Raw genomic sequence first — 25229 nt, forward strand, 5'->3', positions numbered from 1 at the left:
TTTCAGCTTTATATTTAGAATTTCAAGCATAAGCAGATGTGATACGAACAGCAATAAGAAACTAGTATTTTCCCACATAAATCCGTTTGCTTCAGAATGATATTAAAGATTCATGCATATAAAAATGTATTACAAATCAGCAGGATAAACCAAAAGTCCTTCAACACTCCTAAATACGTTATTGTATTTTATAGCAGCAATACAATAACCAGTACACATAAACCAATCCTAAATACAAATTTAACAGTCGGATTGGAATGATAAGATAAGAACCTGTAAGCGCAAATGAAACATCTGAAGTGATGTTTCCAAAGACAATGGGTTTGCGTCCACTGCCTGCTAGCACGAGGGGCTACGTCCTCCAACTAGCTGAAAGCTGAAGCTTTCCGAGACTCTCGTAAGAGAGAAGACTGAACTGAATAATAAATCAAGCATAACAAAGGATAGAGCCTCATCTCTTTTTATTCTCGCAATGATGACCCTTCGACTTCTTTTCTGGGTTTTGTCTTATCTTTCCACGTCCTCTTTTGCCCACTTGGAATATTAATTTGACTTTTAATTAATGACGTTTCAGCTCTCATAGTCAATTTAATATTATAGTGATGACCGCCCTTAATATTTCTAATGTTCCCAGGAAAGGGACATTACACAAAATTTACAGGTACTTTGATAGGGGTATTCTCATGTAATGGTGCTCTTGACCCAAAAGGTTGCTTGTTTTCTAGGATGCATGAAAATCGTCTCATCATCTCATCTTGTTGTGTTGATAAAGCTTCTTCCACCATTTTCTTAACAATGTCAGATGAGTCATCTGAAATCTTTGATTGTGTTACATCATAGAGGAGAGCATTCTCACAAATCTTGTGTGTCCAATCCTTATCTCTGGTAGGAGGATCTTGTGTGAATTGTCATACAGGAGTGTTCTGAATCTGATACCACTGATCTGAATCAAGAAATGGGCTGAAACAATAAATATCTATTATGAAACAAAAACTTGCAATATTATGTTCAATTTGGAAAAACTTGCAATCTTGAAAGAGCTGTATGCAATCCATAAACCAATTTATTATTCAAAATTGTAAAAATATATAAAATTTTTAGAACATCAAAAGTCATCACATAAAAAGTCAAAATGAATATCTGGGTGTAATAAAAACAAACAAAATTATTTAAAAAAAAAGACTGAATTTATTTACCCCAACTTGGTGTGGTCATAACTTTCAACTTGGTGCTTGAAATTCAGGACTGTTCACGCCATTGGGAAGAAAAACTAGAAATGCATTTGTAGTTCCGAAAATAGAATGTCTATAGCAGCCCAATTTTAGGGACTGATGAAAGTCTCAACTTCAAATTCTGACCAGAACACCTCCGAAATTGCAAATTACTAGAACCTAGAAAGCAAGGAAAAAAATATGAAAATTATTAATTTTCGGTTTTTTCCGTACTATGTCCTTGGACACTCTGGATTGACAGGAGTGGGACATCACCAAAGGACACCACTACATGCAAGATTGGGAAGCCATTCAAAAGACAATTTGCCTACTATCTACAAGGGTTTACATGCAAGGCTGTACAAGAAGGCTGCGTGGGTTTATTGGATACAATTCTCGGGCTGTACCAAGCTGCTGTAGCTAGCCGCCCTCTTCATCTGCATTCTAGGAAGATTCAAAATGTAGGGTTTGGTGCACTAGATTTGCATTTTCAGAGTTATTATTCTTTCCTGTAGCTGATTTGGTATGTTTGGTAAATCTTTTAAATGCAATCTGGATTTCAGGGATTAAAAAAATTGTTTATTGTATTGTCTAGATTTTTAATTTTAATTTTTGGCATTTGTTCCCAAGTATTTATATTTCAGCATCCATATATAAAAAAATCAGAAAACTGCCAAAATTCACCAGAAAATCCAAAACACCTGGAAAACACACAGGAAAAAAAGTCAAATATCCAAAACAGGATGGGGCATTTCAATATCAGTATATATATTTTGTTTATCTATAAAACAATGAATTTCATGCTCATGGATACACTAGGCAGTAGAGCGTGCTATATTTCTAACGCAGGATTTCTCTGACATATGTTTTTGAACTTCGTATCGCCTAGATAGGATAGTTACAGCTCGGCAGGGCATTGCCTTGAATTTGTGTGCATGGTTCCCAGCAAGATGTCAATGCTGAAAGGTGTTGCTGCAACACATTGTGTGATGGCAACCTTCCAGTACTCGGGTTGAGGGTTCTTTTGAAATACTCATTCATCCCTTGTGCTTGAGTAAAATTACACTGCATTCTAATATTGGGGAAATAAGTCCTTGGTTGCCAAGTTGCAGGCACATGGGAGGTAGTCCATACCCTTTTTAGAACAGGTTTTTAAGAATGCTGATTTTGGCTTTGTCAAGGAATTTTAAGGACCATTCTGTTATTGAGATTTAAATTTCCAGTCAACCTATAGCAACTTATTCCTAATATTATTTAAGAAAATATTCATACAAATGATATACAATTTAGTTTTTCAAGAATGATATTATGTTGTAAACCATGACCAGACATACAGAAGATCCTGACTTCTTACAAACAGTTGAATCAGCATTACAGCTGTTTCAGCCTAATAGCTTCAACAGCTTTATTATTGGAGACCTTAGCAATCATACATCAAATAATTAGATTCTAACTCGAAATTTCTTAAATTTAAAATATTTTTGGCTGGAAAGTCTATACAGTAAAAAATTAACTGTAAAAAGACAGTTGAAGTCAATTTCAGTTGTGTCTGCTGCAAAAAGGTTTTGTAGTAAAGTAATGCTGTCAAGTCTTAAAAACCAAAATATGGGTCTGAATTCAGAAGAATGCATTTTTTCATCCAAAACCCGTCTAGTAAGTTGTAACCTGCTGGGGTGAGGCCAACTTGGTGAATAACTGCTCAAATAGTCAGAGTGTTTGTTGAATAAATTATTGCATATGAAGGACTGTTATCATAAACAACTTATTATTTTTCAATTAAATTTTAAGCTAGTTTATCTTAATCCTGAAGAATATGTTCCACTGTCCACAACCTGTCTGGCCATGCACAGTTTGCCGTCATGAAGTTAACTTGATTAATAACTGCTGAATTAGTTATGCTTGCTGTGTTGATTGATTGATTGCAGAGAAGAGAATCGATATCATAGAGAACTTAGGTCATGTTATTCTTATATTATATTATATTTGTCAGGTGCCTATTTGTGCTGGAGCCATAATTGTTCTGATTTTATTTATTGTTCATACAGCTATATACCATCAGCTTTGGAATGTCCTCTAAGATTGAAACTTCCGAATGGGGAAATTTCTGCAACTAACGGGTTCATATCTCCCGTGAGTATGATTTTGGCCTTTTACAAGAGAAAAACAAAAGAAACACATGCTGATTATGTTGGTTTGTAAATGAAAATATTTAAGGCATTAAACTGCAATTCTAATCATGCTTCCTTTTTGCCTTGTTTTTCAGGGATGGGGTGGTATCATAGTTCTCAATCCTTTGAGTTGTATCAGCAGTACTGTGACTGGAAAACATTATAGTCATGAATTCAATGAAGAGGTTGGAATTATTTATGCTGTTAAATTTAAGGCCTAATAGATTTTATATTTTGAGCTTTTCATCCTATTCATCCTATATGTCTTTTACATCTTCCAGACTTGACTTTCACATTAGTTGTTGCAAAATCTACATCTCGTATTGCGTAAAGCTTTATAGGGAAGGAAAAAGAAAGTTGCATCAATAAGATATTGAAGTCGTGGAACATTGTCATAGGCTTAATGGAAGCTTAATACTGAAGCATACAAAATATGTATCAGGAATTTGGACCAGTAATGCAAGTTATTGTAGGACAGATACGCATGCTTCTAGGCCTTCCACCAACAGCTCCACATGATTCCAAGATGCACATATCGAGCGTTTTGGCTAGTCAGACAGGCTTCTCAGATTGGTAAGATACCTATTTTCAGTTAAATGCAGTGTGTACTTTTATTCTTCTAATTCTTTAAATTGTCATAAGGGTTTTTCTGTAGGTGCAAACAAAATAGATTTTGATGAAACAAACTTTCTACAAATTGGAATCAGACCAAAACAGATAAAAAACTGTTATGCAATATTATTAGGGTTCAGTGATTCACCCAATCTAAAATATATTAAGATCAGATCAAAGCACTCCAATAACCATTATGAGATTATCTTCTAAGATGCCAGTCCCAGGTCAGATTTGGATTTGGGTTGTGGGGTTTGATCAATGTTTTTTGCTGCTGGGTCTAGGTTTGCTTTGGGTTCGTCTGTACATACATATATGTAGCAAATAATTTCACATACATCACTATGCTAATAGTAAAGTAACAAAGCAAAATACACCCCCATATAAATGTTTTAGCTCAAAAACAATAATTCCAACATTAACAATCAGCCATCACTAATCAAATATCATCAAAAGTAGCAGCAGCCTCATGATCACTAAGTAGCTCATGATCGTCATCATCAAGTGCACCAAGGCAGACAATTGAATTATCCAACTTTGCACATTTTGGTTCAACATTCCAATGCATTGCCTCCCTGTTTTTGTAGGTATAGTCTTAGTGTGTAAGGAGCCTCAAGTTTGAATGCTCATATTCCAAGTCTTCCGCCTTCTTGGAACTTAGTCTATTGCGTTTTATGGAGTATGTGCTCCTATTCCTCTTGGGAGACAATGAGATAACAACCAATTAAGATTTTCAGTTTTGAAATTAGAAAGTTAAGAGTTGTGAATAGAAATTTAAAAATATAAATCCAATATTCATCAACAAGATTTTGGAAATTAGAATCATAAGAGTTAAGATCCTGTGTTAAATCATTGATAGCAACAGGTTCTAGGTGCTGGTGTATTTTTACATGGAAGTACCACCATATATGAGCACCAACACCTTCCTTGTCTTCAAGAGTGTCAAAACCACAACGATTGGTGCTTGTAAAACTCATGAATTTAGACATCACCATAGGTGGTACATGATCGGGAAAAAGTCTATGAAGGGCTGCCTTGTACTTGGGAGCTACTTTAGTATCTCTATAAGGGGCAATTTTACAGGTACTCTCATTAAGGATTGCCCAACTATCGTTGCTAGGGTTCAATGCAAAGACAAGGAGATACAAAGAGATCCATTTTGTTCCATCTCTATATGATGATATTTTGTAGTTCCTTGAAGAATGTTTCTTCAAGATCTTGCTCTTTCTCATTTATGATTTTTTCATATCCTCAAGCATGGAGTCAATGCCATCATATACCTTGTTGTCCTGCATTTTGTCACCACAAAATGTTGGTAATAGCACGGAACTTTTTCAAGCTAGTTTCACATTTCTCTAAGCTTGAATTTGATATTCAATTGCTTAATGTTGATCGATCGATCCATTTCAATTCGTATCTCAAATTGTTTTACTGAAGGCTTTCGTCAAGTTTTTTTTGTTTTGCTTTCTATTGAGCCTTTGCTTAATTTTTGAGGCCTTCATCGTCCTTTCTTTTCTTTTGAGTTTGCGTTTGTTGGTTTTTAGTCTTTTGGTTTTGCTCATGTCATGCCTTTCGTTCTTCCCTTCGATTCGGTCTAACCTAGAGTTCAATCAGAGTTGTTAATCAAGAGATATGCCCGTTTTAGTGCCTCAAAAGTGGACCTTTTTGGTGCAACAACACAAATTAGAAATATGATGTTATATTTTAAATTTGACTTCCACTTTTTGATAAATATAACTTATATTCACTTTTTGTTATGTTTTTAAGTTACTTTAACTTTAAATTTTTAACTTAACATGACTATAGTGCACTTTATGTTATAATTATAAGTTGAGTTACTTTTTAATATTTTCTCTTAAAGTGACTATATAACTATATAGTTCCAGTTTAATTTTGATTTATAAATCAAATGCTTATTTAAACGTTACTTTTTAAATGATATTTATATGTTATATTTTTAAATATGATGATAAATATTGTTTATGACCCATTTAGTAACATTTTTATAAATTTAAGTGAATTGAATGACTTTAAGTTATCAAAAGTGGACATTTTATGTGCGATTATATGTAAAATCCATCAAAAGTGGACATTTTACATGTCACTGCATATAAAGTTCAACTTGGTGGACCATTTTGATGTCATTTAATCAAAAGGCTATCATAATAGGACCTTTTTGATGTCATTGCATCAAAACTTAAGTTTTTATGTCTTTACATCCAAAATGTGAGATGTAACTTAAAATGTGCATACTCTTCCAAAAGGTGCGATTTTGCTTGTTTGCACATTTTAAAAATGTTATTGACCCAAAAAGGTCCGATTTGCCTTGTATGCACATTTTAAAACATGCTATTGACTTTAAAAGGTCCGATTTTAAGCTAAAACATGTTTTAATATGTCTGTTGGCCTCCAAAAAGTTCGATTTTGAAGAAATACATGTCTTTGCTCTCCAAGAACCCGATTTTGATCATAAATGGAGATTTTCTTGATGGATTTGCATGGAATTTTTTCCATTGGAGGCATTTTTGATTGGCAATGAATTTTCTTGCATTCAAAATGGATCTAACAAGCTCAAAAATGTTTTTGGAAGCTCAAATCTAGGACATGTTTTTGAAGAAATCAGCGAATAAATCCATTTTTTATCCTTATTTTTGCTCCAATACAAATCAATTTGGCTTTATTTGGGGATTGCATTGTATGTTGATGCATATTTTGGTGTTTAAACACCAAATTGTTTTGATCTTGCATCTTGGAGAAAAACATTTTTCACCTAAAACTCCCAAGCACATTCATCTCAAAAATGTTGGATTTTGGAGCAATCTTAGGGCACCTTTGGACATCTTTTAACAATTATTCCTTGTTTGCTGCCCTTTTCCATTCAAATTTGTAGAAGGTTGAAAGAATCAAATGTTTTTGGAGAATTGTTTAACATTGGAGCATCTTTTTCTTTCATTTTTGGCACTTAATCTTCATGTAAGTGGACTCTATCTTTCTTGCTATTTAATTTGTGCTTATTTTGCTGATTTTATGCATGTAATTGCTTGATGATTGCTACTTGGTGAAATCTATGCCATGGAAAGTGCATTTTTCCTTTAAAAATGAAGAATTTGTTCATTTTCATGTTTTTGGTTCTTTCCCAAGTTCCAATTTCGAATTTGAGTTGAAGTGTTTTGCATGTTGGCATTTTTGAGTCACTTTCCAAAGATATGTTTTTCTTTGTGTTTGCTTGCCGGTTTTCTCCACTTTGGAGAAGTCACAAGTTTTTTCCCAAAAACTTGTTGTTGCTTCACTTCATACGAAAGCATCATCACGTTCCACGTTCTGTTTCCGTGTCACAACACCTCACCTCTTGTTTGACGAATGTGATTACATGTTTTCCATCTCATTCACCATCCGCACATGCATGCAATCTCATTTTCCGTTTCCATTTTCACTCATCTCACTTTTTGCATCCATTCGCACGACACAATTACACGAAATGCCTTCAAAGTCCAATTACACGAAATTGCATCCAAAAGGTCTGATTTTGATTAAAAGTCACTTTTTGAAAAGTAAAAAAGATGTCATTTTCATCTTTCATGGTCTTTGACTTCATCGTTTCACCAAAAGTGACTATAAAACTCATTATCCCTTTTGCATTTTCCATTTCCATCCCTCCATATGCATTTGCGCCTTTATGAGCAAATACATGATTCCGCGTCTTTCCATGTTTTCCATCTCATCGTCCGTTCACATATGCATGTAAAGTACATCCTCCATCTGCATTCGTATCTTGTCTCACCTTCCATTTCCCATTACATGTTTTCACTTTTCACACAATAATGCTTTGAAAACCCCAAGTCACATTTGGAAATCAGCAATCTCCATTCGCACGCATTCCCATGCATTCCACCTTCATGCAATCTCATTTCATTCCATCTTCCATGTTTTTACTTTCATAATACTTGATTCCGCTTTCCGTTCATTTCATTTTCATCCATTGCATATGCATATGATTTCTTTGAAATCGTTTTGTTGAATCTACCAAGTATCCAATTTGTTTCCAAATCTTTGTTGATCACAAATCAACTTGCATGGCGATTCCATCTGATGATTTATTTATGTTTTGGGATTTTTGTGTTGCAGTACAAGCACAAGAAATGTCCTCACCATCAAAATTCAAAGGCAAAATGAAATATGAATATGATAAAGAATTGGCTCATACAACTCCCTCATCAGTCATATCTATTTTGGATAACGTGATGGACACGAAGATTGGTCATGTGGACGTGGCTGATTTTCTACAGAGAGTTGAAACTCCAGTAAGCCATGAAATGAAGCTTATCAAAAGAAGTAATATTCATTTGGTGTCTACTTTCCCTATAGCGGCCATAGAACCTGATTTCATTCATGGATGCAGGCAGCGTTTTACTCCAAAGACAAAGACTATCGACTATCAAGGATGTTGATGGCAAGGTTGTCATTAGCCTTGATCTTGAGGACATTGAGCAAATCTTCAAGGTACCACATAAAGCATAATGTGCAGATTTGACCAAAGAATCATCTTTGACATTCTGGAATAGGCAGAAAGGTGATTATCAGAAGTATGTCAACCTATATTGGTTAGACAATAAAAGAAACAACTTCTCCAAATGGCCAAAATTGTTCATCGGTCTAACTTCAAACAGGAATATAAGGATCTCATCGTCGTTCTCAACAAAATTTGTGGCCTTAAAGATTCTATTGATTTTGAGCCATGGATGTATTAGTTCATGTTTCAAATCATGGAGAATAAAGAACACATCTTTTGGGGAGAGCTCATCAGCACTGCACTTTGCCAGCAGATACTCAATGTGGGAACTTTGGTACCCTTCTACATTAACTCTTACCTTCTTATATTGTTGCTGCCATGGGATCTTTCTTTGGTTTTTAAATCAAGGGAGATCGTCTTCAAGTTCCTATTTGGGATTACTATGACCAAATCACTTTGGCAAATAGTAAATTCCATTACAGAAGAGTCCAAGACGCCTTCTTTGGACATTTTAGGTGCTTGTTCAATAAATAGTTATCTGTCAAAAGAGTATCTGATGCGTTATGGGAGAAGGTGAACCAATATGGCTGTATTTTCATTAAGTTTTCAACGTTCGCGTACTTGAGAGTTGGATATTTCAAAGGTGAGCCATATACCTTACCTAGGTATGCTACAGATCGAATCATCTTGATGGAGCTAGCTAGATAGCTCATGGACATGCAGAGTGATCAACATGCTATGCATAGGCCTGGTTTTGGCATTACCTCAGCTAAACCTTTGTCTATTGGTAACTATTCGATCACTTTTGTGCCTAAAGCAAAGAACATGGAAGTAGAGTTGCAGTTGATCACCTTGAAGAAGTTCAAGGCCAGATTTGACTTTGACTACCGAGAGATGAATTCTAAAATGAAAAGAGCTTATACTTATGTTCATCGCATCGAGGACATCTGGATTGATACGAGGACAAACCTTGACATCATGAAGACGGATTATTGTAGATTAACCTTGCAGCAGATAATTGATTTTAACATGTTGGAGATCCCTTCAGATTTCCAAGTTGAAGATGATGGCGACATCCTTGATACGGAGTTTTATCAATCCGACTTTGATAGGAAGTGCCCTTTTCCTATCTAGTGGCAACAAAAGGAAGGGATGTCTATCATGGACAGATTTCAATCCATCTTGGTAAACACCAACAAATGGTTGAAAAGTAAAGGCCTTAAAAGAGTAAATCCTAAGATGGGCTTGGATTGTGGAAGTTTTGGTCCTCTTGGCAGGAAGTCACAACTAGAAATCACAAGGAAAGATGGTGCCTCATCTTTTGATGCTAAGGGTTCTCTCAAATTCAAATTGAAAGGTGGAAAGGGAGCCAAATCATCTAAAATCTCTGCACCAATTCAAGAATTAGAGGAAGAATCAGAAGAAGAAATGGAAATAGAATTTGATAAAGAAGATTCAGACAAAGAAGGGGAAATCATGATCATATCTCCTCCAAAGCCTGCACAAGCTTGTCCACCTTCTATACATGGAGAGCCTTTTTTGCATGAAGTAGATGACAATATGGATTCATTCTCCACAGTTTTGACTACTATTCCAATCTTGGAAGTCAACAAAATGGCTCTTCCTATTTCTTCTACTGCTCCTCGCATCCTTGCAAATGAACAATATGAACATTTAGCATATGTGTTTGAGGATTTTCCAATTCTTACAAGTGGTCAAGTTTCCCAACTTGATACATCTTTGACAGGTTTTGAGTTTTTCATGATAGAGTCTTCTCAGCATGTTCTTATGCCTTCAATTGTGCAGACTGAACCTTGCTCTGTTACAATGGAAATACAATCTGGATCAATGCCAATGGTTTCCACTATATCTTCTTTTACGTATGAAGGTTTTAGCCTGCCTACATGATTAAGCAAAATAACAACGAAAAAGAGAAAAATAGTTGTTCCTCCAGACAATCTCCATTTTAAGAAGACCAAATCCAAATCTTTGAAAGATAAGATTGTTTCAAGGATTTTGGTTGATTAAGATAAGTCCAAATTTGTTGAAGTTGCTGAGCCCTTGGTGGACAAATCTGTTGAGGAACTTACTCGTTTTGATTACAAGTTTACTAAGGTTGAAATCGGAAAACAATCACGTCTGAGTTGTTTGCAAGATGCTCAAGATGCATTGGCTAATGTATCAAAGAGCAATCATGAGCTATGGGAAAAGAAAAATCAATTGAAACGGGAGGTCTCTCATTTGAACGAGGTCATTCACCTGCAATCTCTTCAGAATGTTGTTGTTATGTCTCAAACTTCTAAGGAGAGAGCTGATTGAAGCCACCAAGTCTTTGGATACAGGAAATCATTTCTGAAGGAGTTCGAGCCATCACAGAGACATTTGCAGTTCTTAGGCACGTCAAAGAGATGAATGAAATGGAGCGAAACTTAATTTCTTCTTTGACTCAAGAAGCAAATAACTTGAAGGAAATCCTTGATGATTGGGATGAAATGGTAAGATTTGATCTGGATGCCTTGGTCTCATCTGACGTTCTTCCATCATGTGAAATGTTTTTTCAGATATCAAGGGCTCATTGGTTACAAAGAGGAAACATTGAGAAAGCTGATCACAAAGTTGCAAGTGGCCTTTGGAGATTGTCAAACAGTTGAAGCAAGTGTTATTTGTGATTTGGAACAGATGGGATGCCATGTTATTAATGAATTTGGTAATCTCATTGCAGTAGAAAGATTAAAATCAGAATATACAATCAGGAGCAATGCTGATGTAGATTCCAAAGACTTTGGTTCACATACAATGAACAAGTTTGTCTTGTATAAATCCTCAACGAAACACTTGTTGGATACTATGGAAGAAAATTCCGAAGTTGTACAATCAGCCTATACAAATGTAGTGAGAGTTGAAGCCATATCAAAGACCATGGAAATTGCTGATCTTCCCACAGTGCGTGATGTTATCGTAAAATTCAAGGCATTGAGAAACAATCTTTGAGATCGTTGTTTTTGTTTTATGTTAGTAGTTGTAAAAGAATGCATTACATGAAAAAGTGTAATTACATGTATTGTGAGTTACATATATGTAAACGGATTTAATGCAAGTTGCATGTAACCTTTTATTTTCTCTTGTAGTTAGACTAGGTCACAATTGGTTGAGTTGCTTCCACTTTTTCCTCCACCTTTTTTTCAACTCCTGTGCCTATATAAGAAGTGCCCCCCATTGTTAAATCATTATTATCATTATGCAAGAGAGCTCTAGAGAAATTGTGCTAGCAAAACTTTGTTTGTGTAGCACTATTTTGAGAGAAAGTGAATGCAAAGGAGCATTTGAGACTTAACTTTGATTAAGTGAGAGTGTTATTTGTGTGAGTTGTAAGCTTTGTCTATAATTCATCCAAGTTATCTTTGATTCGTGTTATCTTGTGTTATTGGTAATTGTATCTTGTGAATTGAATAGAAAAGAGATAAAAAGCCATTGGAGCCAGAGCTTTAACCAAGAGCAGTGTATAGTTAGAAGCTTAATTTGTAGCTTATATTTTCTTCTTAATTTGCGAAATAGTTAAGTTATTCTTACTTTTAGGAGTCTTTGTGCTTTAGGAGTCTTTGTGCCCTAATCGTAAAGATTTTCCATAAAGAAGTACGTTCGGACTTAGAACCAAACTAGTACATTTTCAGCTAGCCTTTGAGTTAGTGAGGGTTTATCGGTATCATTGTTTCCAGACTTTGATAGAAGTGTAGTTAGAGATTCACCCTGCCCATTACTCGCTCCACGAGTAAGTGGATTCTTTCTTGAAAGATAAGAAGAAAGGATATTGGTAACAACCATTTTATAAAATCTCTTGACTTCTTGCTTACCTTGAGTTGATCCAAGGAACGTTGAGAAGTGTGAGCCTTCCCTTTAAGGTAGGAGAGACTCTGTCTTAAATGCTATGGCTGGTCATCCTATTTTGTGACTGAATTTTTACCCGAAACTGTTGGTTGCAAAATATCCACCCAACATACCTACCCCAAGCAAGGTCTAGCTATGTGAGTGTATCACACTGTGCTCAATATACGCTCAATAAATCTTTTGAAGGTACTCAACACGATCCCACCAAGAGTCATCTAGTATCATTGCTTTAATTGTAGCTGCCCTTGTACTATTGGATTGCCTCCATATGCTTCGATTAGTGTTGATTACCATTCTAAACAATGTCTCTTTAATCTTCACAATTGGAAGCAAAATGGATCTAAGCAACTTATTTCAAAATCAAAACAATAATAAACATATATATACTTTAAATAACATAATTTACATTCAAGAGCTTCTGTGATGTCCCCAACCCACTCCTATGGGATTTGAGGTTTTTGTCCTATATTTCAATCGCAAGACTTATTTTTTTGAATGACTTACACTCATCTTTTATCTTATTATCTCTTTAGAGTAAAACAATATTTTTCAATAAATAATGTATCAATGCAAAGCAAACTTCTTGATTCTATGTAATAATGTCCACCGGTTTGCAATATTGCTTATTTTAAATAATATCTATACATTGATAAATTTATATGTTTATTGAGTCTACGACACTTGTAATTGCAATGTATTTAGCCACATCCTCATCATAATCTATGAACAAAGGAACATCACCAATTGTTGCTAGAGGAAATTGAACCATGTCTATAGATGGTGTAAATTGTGCCTAACTCCACTCAAATGAGTGATCAACATCAACCTCAAAAAATGGATTGTCACGACTATGCTTCATCCATCTTGAAGATCAGATTGTCCACAAAGTGAACCTCATTACTGTGCTGATCTATATACTATAACATGACGTTGTCTCTACATTAGTCACCTTATAATAAACATGTTTGCTATCATTTGTGATATCCTTGAAATCCGTATGATTAAAATATAGATAAATAATAAATGACTAAAAGAATAATAAAATATTAATAATGTTATAGGTATAATTTACTATAATCATTGCATAAACTATCATATTAAATATGATAATTAAAATCATTAAATATAATATTTAGATTAATAATCTAAATATATAAAGTAAATATATTGTGCATTATAAGTATTAAAATTAATATCAATATAATTGATACAATCTATTATTAATATAATCTTTGTTATTAATATAATTATATTAGCAATATAATATAATTATAATGTCAAGACATGACTCTTAAATGAAAAAGAATATATATATATATATAGAATTGAAAAAAAAAACTTTGAGAAATCATCATGGTGACATGGAGAGATGAAATAGGGGACATTACAAATTACAAATGGTATCAAAGCTTCCTTCCTGCCATCTTGTGAGGAAAAATAAATAGAAAAAAGAAATATTGACCATGAAAATCAAACATATATATTCTGCTATCAAGTATTTATGTTCAAAAAAATGAGGAGCCAATCTTTCTTGACTACTGCCACAATGCAAAAAGAAAGAAACAAGATTAACATATCCGAACTGTAGACAAGTACCATGATGCAACGAATAATTATTTTGAGCAAGAATGCTTATTGAAAATTAACAACAGGGCTATGTTGATGCGTGTTTTATGACCCACCAAACAATAGAACAAAATACCAAAATATCTTATCCTCTCTTGAAAAATGTCTCGTGTATGCTAAGATCGCTAGAAGATCATACGATGACTCCAAAATTCTTTCAATGTTAGGTCTTGACTGTGGATAAGCTTAGTGGTTGATGTGATTTGCTGATGATCACAAGGGGCCTTATGCGTCTACTTAGATTCACTTCAAGCCATAGTGGATGTGGGATCTATCTAAAGGTTTTGCAATGAAGTAATTTTGGATATTCATAAAATATGCAGAAATCAAATAGGATAGGGTTGAGGAATTCTATTCTAATCCCAAGGGTAGTGATGACAAGAAATGGTACTCTGTTGGACAAATTCCTCAATTTACTGAGCTCCGCTTCTCCAAGTTATACTACAACTAGCTTCAAGGGTTATGTTGAAAGATTTTCAAACCACCACATACACCATCATAAAGAACAATGTATATGAATGATAGAAGTTAAACATATGCATGAAAGGGGTTCAGGCTAACTTTGCGCAATGATTTAGAATCACTAAAACGTCAAAAGTATGAACCAAAGGAATTCATTAAAACACCATCGCATTCTCCATTGCAATCACAACACTTTTACTAACTAAACTCAACCTAAGTGAGGGAATTTAAGAGAACAAGCAAGCACTAAGACACATCAAGTATTTACCAAGCTTCAATGAAAACTCTATTACCTCAGTAGCTCATAGGAAACAATCTCAGAAAATCTTCCTTTTACAAATGAGGAGTGAGGCCTTTATATAGGTCCTTGATTACAACAGATGGCCCAGATGATCGCAATAACCGATGGCCCAGATCATGCCACATCATCCCTAATTAGGGTTAGGGCAGAGAAAAGGAATCTACATTAATGCAATAAGAAATCTACCACCATAGTGGGTAATAAATTCCCACTATGCATGTTTGTACAGAATGAGAGAGGTGCAATAAATATCCACTATGCATGTCCATTCCTCGATAAATGCCTAGTCTTCCTTGAATAGATTATTCTTGATTCCATTCCCTGAATGCATAGAAGTCTGACTTGGAGACCTCAACTCATCAGTAAAGATCGCTGGGTGCCACAAAATCATGATGGAGGCCATGTAAACTTGATTCCTTTGTAACTGTGTCATTTTTAAAACTAAGATCCAACTTTGGCTGACTTTTTTGAAAAGCTCTTCTCAAACATCCCATCTATTAGGTACCTGCTCGGAAATTTATCTCCCTGTAATGGATTTGAATCCATTGTTGATGATTTTGTCACTTTCGAATTTCCTCATATTGAACTTCCTTCGCCATGTTCTTGGATTTTTGGATTCAAACTTTGATCTTTGAACCTTGAATCCCTAGGACTAGATCACTTAGTACTTGGATGTCTTTGACATTGGTACTAGAATTTTGGATTTGAGCGTCTTTCTTGAATTTCTAGAATTAGAGCTTTGTCCTCCTATCTCCTCAAATGCTTTAAATTCACTGTTACGCCTTTTCTTATGTTTTTGAAGAATTCTTCGTTTTTGTTTATCATCATCAATCATTTTTCCTATCATGGGTGCACACTTGAAGAGGTTGAAATTATAGATCTAGAGGAGAAATTTTTAAACACTTAGCCATTTTTCTTCGATGAGGGAGAAATTTCCAATACTTAACCATCTTTTCTTCCATGAAGGAGAAAAATCCCAGCACTTGGCCTTTTTTTCTTCCATGAAGGAGAAATTTTCCAACACTTAGCCAATTTTTTTTCCATGAAGGAGAAATTTCCAACATTTAGCCATTTTTTCCAAGATTTTCAGTTTTCTTGTTAGAGGAAATTTTGAGTGGTCATGGATTTTGTCCATGATGGAAGAATTCCGCAACAACCATCTTTCTCCATGGTGGATTTTTTGAGCGGTCATGGATTTTGTTCATGATGGAAGAATTCCGCAACAACCATTTTTCTCCGAGGCAAGATTTTTTAAGTGGTCATGGATTTTTTCCATGATGGAAGAATTCCGCAACAACCATTTTTCTCCAAGGCCAGATTTCTTGAGTGATCATGGATTTTGTCCATGATGGAAGAATTCTATGGCAACCATTTTTCTCCAAGGTAGGATTTTTTGAGTGATAATGGATTTTGTCCATGATAGAAGAAATCCACAACAACCATTTTTCTTCAAGGCGGTGTTTCTTGAGTGATCATGGATTTTGCCCATGATGGAAGAATTCTGCAACGACCATTTTTCTCCAAGGTGAGATTTCTTGAGTGATCATGGATTTTGTCCATGATGGAAGAATTCCGTAATAACCATTTTTCTCGAAGGCAGGATTTCTTGAGTGATCATGGATTTTGTCCATGATGGAAAAATTCAGTGGCAACCATTTTTCTCCAAGGCAAGATTTTTTGAGTGATCATGAATTTTGTCTATGATAGAAGAATTCCACGAGAACCATTTTTCCTAATGTTTTCATGCCTTTCCACTTTTGGATATTTCAAGGGTGATTCCAGACTTAACCATTTTCTGATTGACTGTCTTTTTTCCTCATTCTTTTGATTATAGAAATAGATACCCTTTTGACTCTTTATCAACCAAAGGTCACTTTTTGCCAAAACAGACTTGCCAAAAATAGACTTTTTAAAAATAGTAAGTTGTCCCAAAGTCAAAATAAGGTCGATCCAAGAGGCAGTGAAATTTACTAAAAATAGACTCACTAAAAATAGACTTTCTAAAAATAGTAAGTTGTTCCAAAGTCAAAATAAGGCAATCTAGGAGGCGGTGAAATTTACTATGAATAGACTTACTTAAAATAGACAAGTTAAAAATAATATATCAAGACATTCAATTCTCTGACAAACAAACAATTTCCATTTTGGGAGCCACATGGACAACACTTTCTAGACTCGACGAATTCTACCAATTCTCATTCGAAAGAGGGGACCTTAGAAGACCTAGATCAAGATTCCCAAGAATTAAAGCCAAAAGGACAAGACCAAGAGAAAAAAAGGGGGTCCCCATTCGCAATGGGGTGATGGTGTGAAAACCCTACAACAGGCTACAATTTCATATATAATCTAAGTTGCTGGTTCAAGATTTGGGTTCGAAATTTGTTCAAGATTTTTTCAGGGTGGGTTCAAATTCGTTTGGGTTCATTTGTACAAAAATGTATGTTTTATATATGTATGTATGTATGATATGTATATGTTTATATATGTATGTATGTATGATATGTATATGTATATGTACATAGCAAAAAATAAGTTCATACACCACTATGCAAATAGTAAAGCAACATAGCAATATACATCACCATATATATATATATATATGTTTTTTAGTCCAAATAGCATATGTTTTCTCTTTGTTGCCTTTTTTGTGGTCTATTTTAGGGTTGGAGGATTGGATTGACTAAGATGGACCAAAAAAATCTTTAACAAAGTAAAAAAAAACTCCATTTTTTGGTTAAATTCAGCCTGGGTCCTGCTGCAGATTTGGCAATTTGCCATAGAAACAACAAAATTTGTGTCAGGTTCGTCTAACAGAATTTGTACAGACGTTTGCAAGAATATGATAAGGACCAGACTTTTGCAAGAATGAGTCCAGACTTTGGGTTTGCCAAGGAAGAATTTGGTAACATAGTAATATAATCAATTGCTCAAGACACGTCAACAAAGACCATTGGAGTATAATCAGAGATCGAATATGGAGGAAGAACAATGATACAATATGTGCTTTCCAGGTTAATAAAAGGAGAAGCACCGAAGCACATACAAATATAAAACCAAGTTATTGAACTCTCATTACTATAAGAGCGAAAAGTATTTGGTACGGTTCAAATAAGAAAGGAACTATTGTCTCAGAAATCTGCCAGGCATTGAAATAGGAGAAACATTAGCTCAACGATGTTAAAAAGAGTAATTCCCAAAATATAGAAAATCACAAACTCAGGCAGCAATGATTATAACTTAAAACACATACTGTTAGCACGTACCAAGATAGAACAAAGAAGAGATAGGGCCAGCGCAAATGGAGGAATTCAAAGGAAGAAGAAATTGACAGGCATCCGGAAAAGAGGAAAAAATATTCATCATTCTCCCAATTTATTAAATTGGTCTTCAGTGGGCTGGATGAGTAATACAACAGATATTAGAGATATTAATGTTTTTTTAGTATTCTGAAGGAATTATTAAACTTGCCCATATAATAAAGACATTTGATAATATCAGTGAGGGCCAGTCCAAAGCGGGGACATAGCGGAGGATTGCTTTTAATATTTATTGCGTTTCCTGAACATTTTGGCTAGGAAACGTAGATTCCTGTCTTATATTGATGGGTGAGATTTGAAATCATTGTTGTAAATGTTTTGATATGGCCAAAGAATATATTTGTAATTTGTGATTAAATATTTCTTCTTCAATACTTTCGAACGTATAAAGAGTTAGGTGTTTGTGAATGCTCCTCCCAATCTACAGCGGACTACACACACTCCATTTTGACAGTTCAATTTATTCTTGCAACGTTCAGACCAATTCCCAACTGGGTGCAATTTGAGTATTTCCACCGACGACCTTGTTGGAGTTTACGATAACCGGGAATGCATTGTAAGATTCTTAGAGAGGAAACTGGTTTTCCATTTATCGTTATTGGGAGTTCAATAGCGAATAGGGTTTCAAAATATTTTTGGGGCTAAGACTGCAGACTGATCATTGTTTATATTATTTTAAGAAGTTGCTGGAAACATTGAAAACAAATTTGGAATACAAAACCATCAGTTTTTGCCTGTGACAATGAGCTTCAGATTGAGAAATAAATTTGCAGTCAAATCTTTATTTACAATGAGCTTTGTAAATGCTAACTTCAGAGATTCGTTATATCACGTTGAATGTTGAAATATGATGTTTTTCCTAGCAAATATGATGTTCTTCTGAAGCAAGTTTAAACTAAAACCATTCAATGTAATTGCGCAAGCCGTTTAATTAAATACCAGCCCCATGCATTTCTGATTTTTGATTAACAGAATTAAACATTCTCATAGATTAGAATAATAACCAAGATAGCATGGACATCAACGGAATAAATAAGAAAGAAGCAGACAGGAATATAAGCAAGAAAAGTATATAAGCAACATATGCCTAAACGGTATATAAGCAGCAGACATCTTATTGCACAATGCATACAGTGCTCCGCAAGGGTATAAACAAATAAATATTGCTCTAAGTCTGATACAATTAGACATAAAAATATATCACCAAGACAGAAGGAAGAATATTCTATTGGTAGACTAAGACTCATGTAACCCTGAGGTAAGTACCTACCAAATCATCTATTTTTAATAACAAGTGTGTTCAATCCCGTATACAAATCTCAGCTAGAAGGAAGAGATAGAGATACAGTATGAGGAAGGCCTGAATAAATCCAGCCATTGGGTCGTTCTGAGATGGGTAATGATCGTTGTCCTTGTAAGATGCCTTAAGAATTAACCAAGATGGGATCAATTTGCCTTGAGGTTACTCCAAGATGGGATTAAGGGCTTGGATGCACAAAAAACCTTGAGGGAGACCGTTGAGTTTGGTGTCAAAGCAACCTATGCCATTTCGTCAATCCTTTTGGGCTAGAGTTACAATCATTATAATCCTTCTGGAATAGCATGGACTTTCTAATTCACATATAGTTTATTACTTACCTATAAAGGTAGCCTCAAGAGAGAGAACAAAGGTGTTGTAGGCTAGTGTAAATCCGACCAATCGGTTATTACGAGATGGGTAAGGATCATGTCCCTGTAAGATGCCTTGAGGATTGACCATGATGGGATTAAGGGCTTGGATCCACAAAAACCTTGAGGAAGACCGTTACGTTGGTGCCTAAACAATCTGTTTACATCCTAAGTATTTTTCTCGACTAAGAATGATAATAAGTGCAAAACAAAACAAGCACCTCCCTAAGTAGGTTACTTCGTGTGGACGTATGGGTTTGGCTTGGAATAAGTTATCTTGACTCACATTTTCTTTAAACTCATACATACACATATATACTATTGATCACTTGTGGTTGCGGGATTAAATTTAGGAATAAAATTTTGTAAATCTTTTTCTTAACCCCAGTTTATTGCAAATAGTAAGGCATTAATGAGGAGTGCATGCATTATATGTCTGCATTGTGTCTACTTCGTGTTTTCATGCATTATGATGTATGCTAAAATCTTCTTGGATCCAATTATATGCTTTGTATGATTGTTCTATAAAAAAATTATGTATAAATGATTTTTGCTTGATGACAAGCAAAATCTGAGACTGGAGGATTGCGATATCCCTGAATCGATATAATTAAAATATAGATAAATAATCAATAATAAAATAATAAGAAAACATTAATAATGTTAAAGTTATGTATAGATTTTGTTTTACCATGACTGAAACAAAGCAAGCGTTTTGGTAACTCAAATATCGCCTGTAAGAGTTCCATGAATGTTACTTCCAAACCCCCAGCTGGATGACATGAACCTGCTCTGGTACCATTGTAAAGAACCCTGCTGGGTCTATGCTGAAAGATTGTTTGAAAGTTTGGAAATTTTCTGTTTTTTTGAGATATATGCTTTTTTTTGAAATTCTCTGAGATATAAATAACAGCAATGCTTTAAATTCAAAAATTACTAATGCAACTTTGCACAAGGCTCGTCTATTTACAATTTATGAAGTTGAAATATTTACTATGATAAACAAATGCGTAGAAATGCTTTATTGATTTCACAAAGTAAGAAAACTGGAAGCCTATATAATTATGCTAAGCCTCAGAATGTGAAATGGCAGCCTCATATATGTGTAACATAGCCTGCTAATGGAACTCAGTTGGCTTCTACAGACTTGTCACGACTTGCAATCATTCCCCAACCAAGGGCAGGTCCTTACTTCATTCGATTCACCTCTAATTGAAGTAATCCCAGCTACTGTATATAGCTGATGTAAACTGCACAATTCAACAGCATTGGACTGATTCAAAGTACCAAGATCAAACACAGATCTTCAATTCCTACAAATCAATTCTTCTTGAAACCCTTGTCTCAACTCTTTACTAAATTCATCAAATATCACATGCAAGATAAATGCTTTTTTTGCATTGAATGCATTTATAATTCTCAAATGCAAATTGAGCTTGAATCTTCCTAGTGCAACTTTAAGTTATAATTTAAAGTTGACATATAATAAAGTCACTTATTAATTTAAATTCACCCACTACTCCGAAAATGACCTTTTCATCAATATAATGATATTGTGACACAAGATCCTTGTTTCATGTGCCCATGAATTAAAACTTCTCATCTATGTTTCAACGAGCTATAACACTAAGGTGCTTATTAAACAATTTCAATAGAAATAGCAACCTCAGTGCACATGATTAAATTATAATCAATAATGCATCTGACTTTGCGAAAATAGCCCAACCACATTGCAAGTAAGATCCAACTGCATAGTAGTGATCATAATGATGAATGATCCCAATTGGGTGACTCTCTAAAAATATACACTCCCTCCAAGAATCTTGTAGCCCAACCCGGGAGTTAGAAATAACATCTGAAATCATAAAATAGCTCCTCTAAATCATCTGAACTCGTTGGAATCATCCATTGACTTACTTTAAATAGTAAGTCCATCAAAATACAGCCAAAACTCCCTAAACAACCTAGCTTCAAAATATATGGAGTGTTTGGAGAGATACACATGCAATTGTCCTCTAGTGAGCCAAACAACTCCACAACAAGGTCCTTTAATCACCAGTATTAGCCTACAAGGACCTAGTGATAGGCTAAATCCGTTGACTTTGGTGCTTGCTCAAAATGGGGACATTACAATACTCTAAGCACATCTTTGAAAATCTTGCCCTAGTTTTCACTTTGGTTGTTTGTGTATGTTGAAGGGATCGTCACAAAAAAAGGAGTTGATTTTTTTAGTTTTTGCATTTAATTCGTAATCCATTTTTTTTTTTTTGCAAATTGCACTTTGCTTTTCAATAAAAAAATGGGTTGCTTGTTGGTAAAACTTAGTACTTGTTTTTACCCAAAATTTCTTATTTTCTCAAGTTAGTCACACAATTTTTAGAATTTTTAGTCATAGTATTTGCAAACTATGCAATAGAGTTCTAAAAAGGAGTTATTAACAAATCTTGAAAAGATGAACAAAATAATTTTTAAAATAATAGATTTTTCAATCAATACAAAAATGCTCAAAATTCACTTGTGTGCAACATCTTCAAATTCCTAATGTTTTGCTTCCATTGTTAGATTTTTAGATTATTTTTCCTTCCTTTTCATCTTTTTCTTTTTATTAGAGGAAGACATTCTTCATATATGTAGGCGGTGTCTTGTTAGCAAGGGACACCACAATTCATAATAATCATATTAAGGTATGATTATATTATATAATATATATTATAATATAATTATATATATATAAAAATTATAATTATATTTTCAATTTAATATAACTTTTATAATATAATTGTTAAGACACTAATCATATTATCAATTATATTATCACAAGCTTTATGTTATCTATGTCAGCTTGAAGGAGACTGACCATAGCTACAATAACATCAACACTCCCTCTTAGCTAGGGAGGAATCCTTCTTGACAACTTGTAGTTCATCTTCCTGTCTCATCATTGTGAACCATTTATGAGAGAGAGATGTGGATGAGTCATGCTGAATAATTGATTTAAATTAATTAATTAATTAATATCTCAAATAATACTTCGTATTACTTGACACATCATCGTAAATCAGATCTGTAAGCCTCCCGAAGCTAACTTCAACACTTCCTCTTTAGCTAGGGAGGCTTTCATATTAGGTGGAGACAAGTTATTAGATATCAACTTATGCAATATCTGCCATAGTGGATTTTAAGATCACCTTTACGGCATGACGTCGGACATCGCCATATGTGCTAACCACATAATGGATTTAAAATACCCACCATTATGTCATGTTGTTGGGTACCACCATATGTGTTGCCCACCGTAATGGATTTAGGATTTCTGCCATTATGGCATGTCAGCGGGTACCACAATAAGTGCTACCCACCATAATGGGTTTAGAGAATTACCTTTATGGCATGTCGTTTGATACCACCACATGTGCCTCTCTTTGAAAAGATATCAACTTTCTGATGTCTTTGCACAAGGTTGCTTATGATGGAAAGTCAAACTCCCTCTGTTTGGAGATTCCCTCCCAATGTAATCATTGTTTTCACTACTTTGATTATTAAAAAAAGAATTTTTTTTGAAGGTGATCAAGCAAGAAGCTACACAGGCTATACTGTCACATGAGCTTGTTAATACTTAGCAAAAAGAATTTGGCACTCCCCCTCTGTTGGTTAATCTCCCACTAATTGTCATATCCTTCTCTTGCAAGAAGCTGATCACAAGGGAAACCATCTTGATATGATTCTACTCCCTCTTAGCCAATATGATGAAGATCCTTGGAAGCAAGCAGATACTTTAGATGCTCCCTTTGTTTTAGAAGCATATCTTGCTCACATAGTCCCAATCATGGAAGATATCTTGCTCCAAGTGGCTCTCATCATTTAATAAAACCCATATATAGTTGGAAGTGCTAGATCCAAGAACACCTTGGACCTACTATCATAAGATCAAGCCCTAGAATAGAAAGGAATATGACCACCTTGAGATTTGAACAAAATCCCTCGCAGTCCTTTCCCTCTTAGTGGGAGAGCTCTCTTGTCTTGAGTTTTCTTTGTAATCCCAAATGCTACCATCACTTGCACAAATGCGTGGATAGCATTCTTGGTCATATGAAGGTCTGAAACTGCAAAGATTGATCCTTGTATCATCTGGGCAACCAGCCATATGTTCATCATTAACTACTAGAACAATCAACGATTCACCCATCAGCTCATTCAACTGGTAGAGGTGCTGAATGTTGTTGCCACCCCTAGAATTCCAACATCGTAATAATCATCTGCTTTTGTGACAAAAGAAATGGACCATCTATCTTCATGTTCAATATTAGTAATGTCACAAATTATAGCATTATCGTCCTTGATTAGAACTTAACCAAAGATGCCAATCACAACAGTTTTGTAATTGTTGTAGAAACAAATGTTTTAGAATGATGTAAGTGTTGTATTTAGGGATATTGCAAACATAGCCATTCACAATTAAATTATTAATCATTGTAACAACACATAATATAATGTTGAGTGCCATGTATGTTGTACATCTATGTTCTTTATGAACTCAATTGTAGGTCGTCATTGTTATTGCCAAACTCCCACAATGCTTACTCGGTTATTGTGAAACTCCTATCAATGCATTTTTCTCTTTGTGATTCTCCAAACTAATGATGACGAACTCTTCACAATATTTCAAATTTCAATGCATCAGATCGTAGTCACGACACTGGTATATTATGAAGATACTCTATCAATAGTGATCTATTATAATTACAATTGACTCTTTCAAATAAGACAAGACAACAAATACCAAACCTCTATGTTTAGTTAAAGATCTCTGTATGGTGGCTTAGTCTCCAGAGAAGTATTGATGAATGGTTGGTTATGATGATCCTCCTCCATTCACAATATAAGGATGGATAATGTTTGACACCAAATTCTCGTGGTTTGTTTCCTGACCATGAACTAGCATCTGGGATTAGTGTCAATATTATTGCTCTATTTTTAAGGCACAATATTATTTTCTGCTGCTGACTGGACCGGGAAGCCATTCCTTTTTCCTCCTATCAGATTCCAATGGAGATATATATTCTCCCATATTCACTTGTAACCTTGCCTGATATATATCTTAGAATCCTTTCTCGTCTTCTATTTCCTAAATTGTTGTTCTTCATAGATTCCTTAGCAAATAGCTAATAATGTTTAGTCTCTAATATACCCAATGAAGTAATTCGAGACTCAAGAGGATCACATCTTTCCTTTCATCACTTGTATCTCAATCTCTCTCATAAGATCTTTTTGTCTCTTTTACAAGAAATACTTGTTAGGTGTATATAACTATTCCCCATAATAGAGTTGCACTCAGCAATTACAGTGACAATAATTTTTCACACGTATTATAATAGAGATATATATGTTTTCTATGACTTTTTTTTTCTTTTGACGCAAATAATCCGTCATCATTTCTAATTGCGCATTGACAGTGAATCACTGATTCTA

General features: G+C 34.6%; 1 protein-coding gene across 2 annotated transcripts in view; it reads left to right on the forward strand.

Moving 5' to 3' along the window:
• The window catches only part of LOC149567514 (GPI transamidase component PIG-S-like protein), a 148575-nt gene that overhangs the window by 57786 nt on the left and 65560 nt on the right, over window positions 1-25229 (forward strand). For both annotated transcript variants that reach the window (XM_089820736.1, XM_089820737.1), the window contains exons 6-8: window positions 3257-3341; window positions 3475-3564; window positions 3822-3952. In XM_089820736.1, the coding sequence (XP_089676862.1) occupies window positions 3257-3341; window positions 3475-3564; window positions 3822-3952 (306 nt within the window). The remainder of the gene's footprint in view (window positions 1-3256; window positions 3342-3474; window positions 3565-3821; window positions 3953-25229) is intronic.

This window comes from Cupressus sempervirens, chromosome 3 (genome assembly GCF_028749045.1).
Source record: "Cupressus sempervirens isolate cs-2001-9-10 chromosome 3, ASM2874904v1, whole genome shotgun sequence".
In the NCBI taxonomy this organism is placed as follows: Eukaryota; Viridiplantae; Streptophyta; class Pinopsida; order Cupressales; family Cupressaceae; genus Cupressus; species Cupressus sempervirens.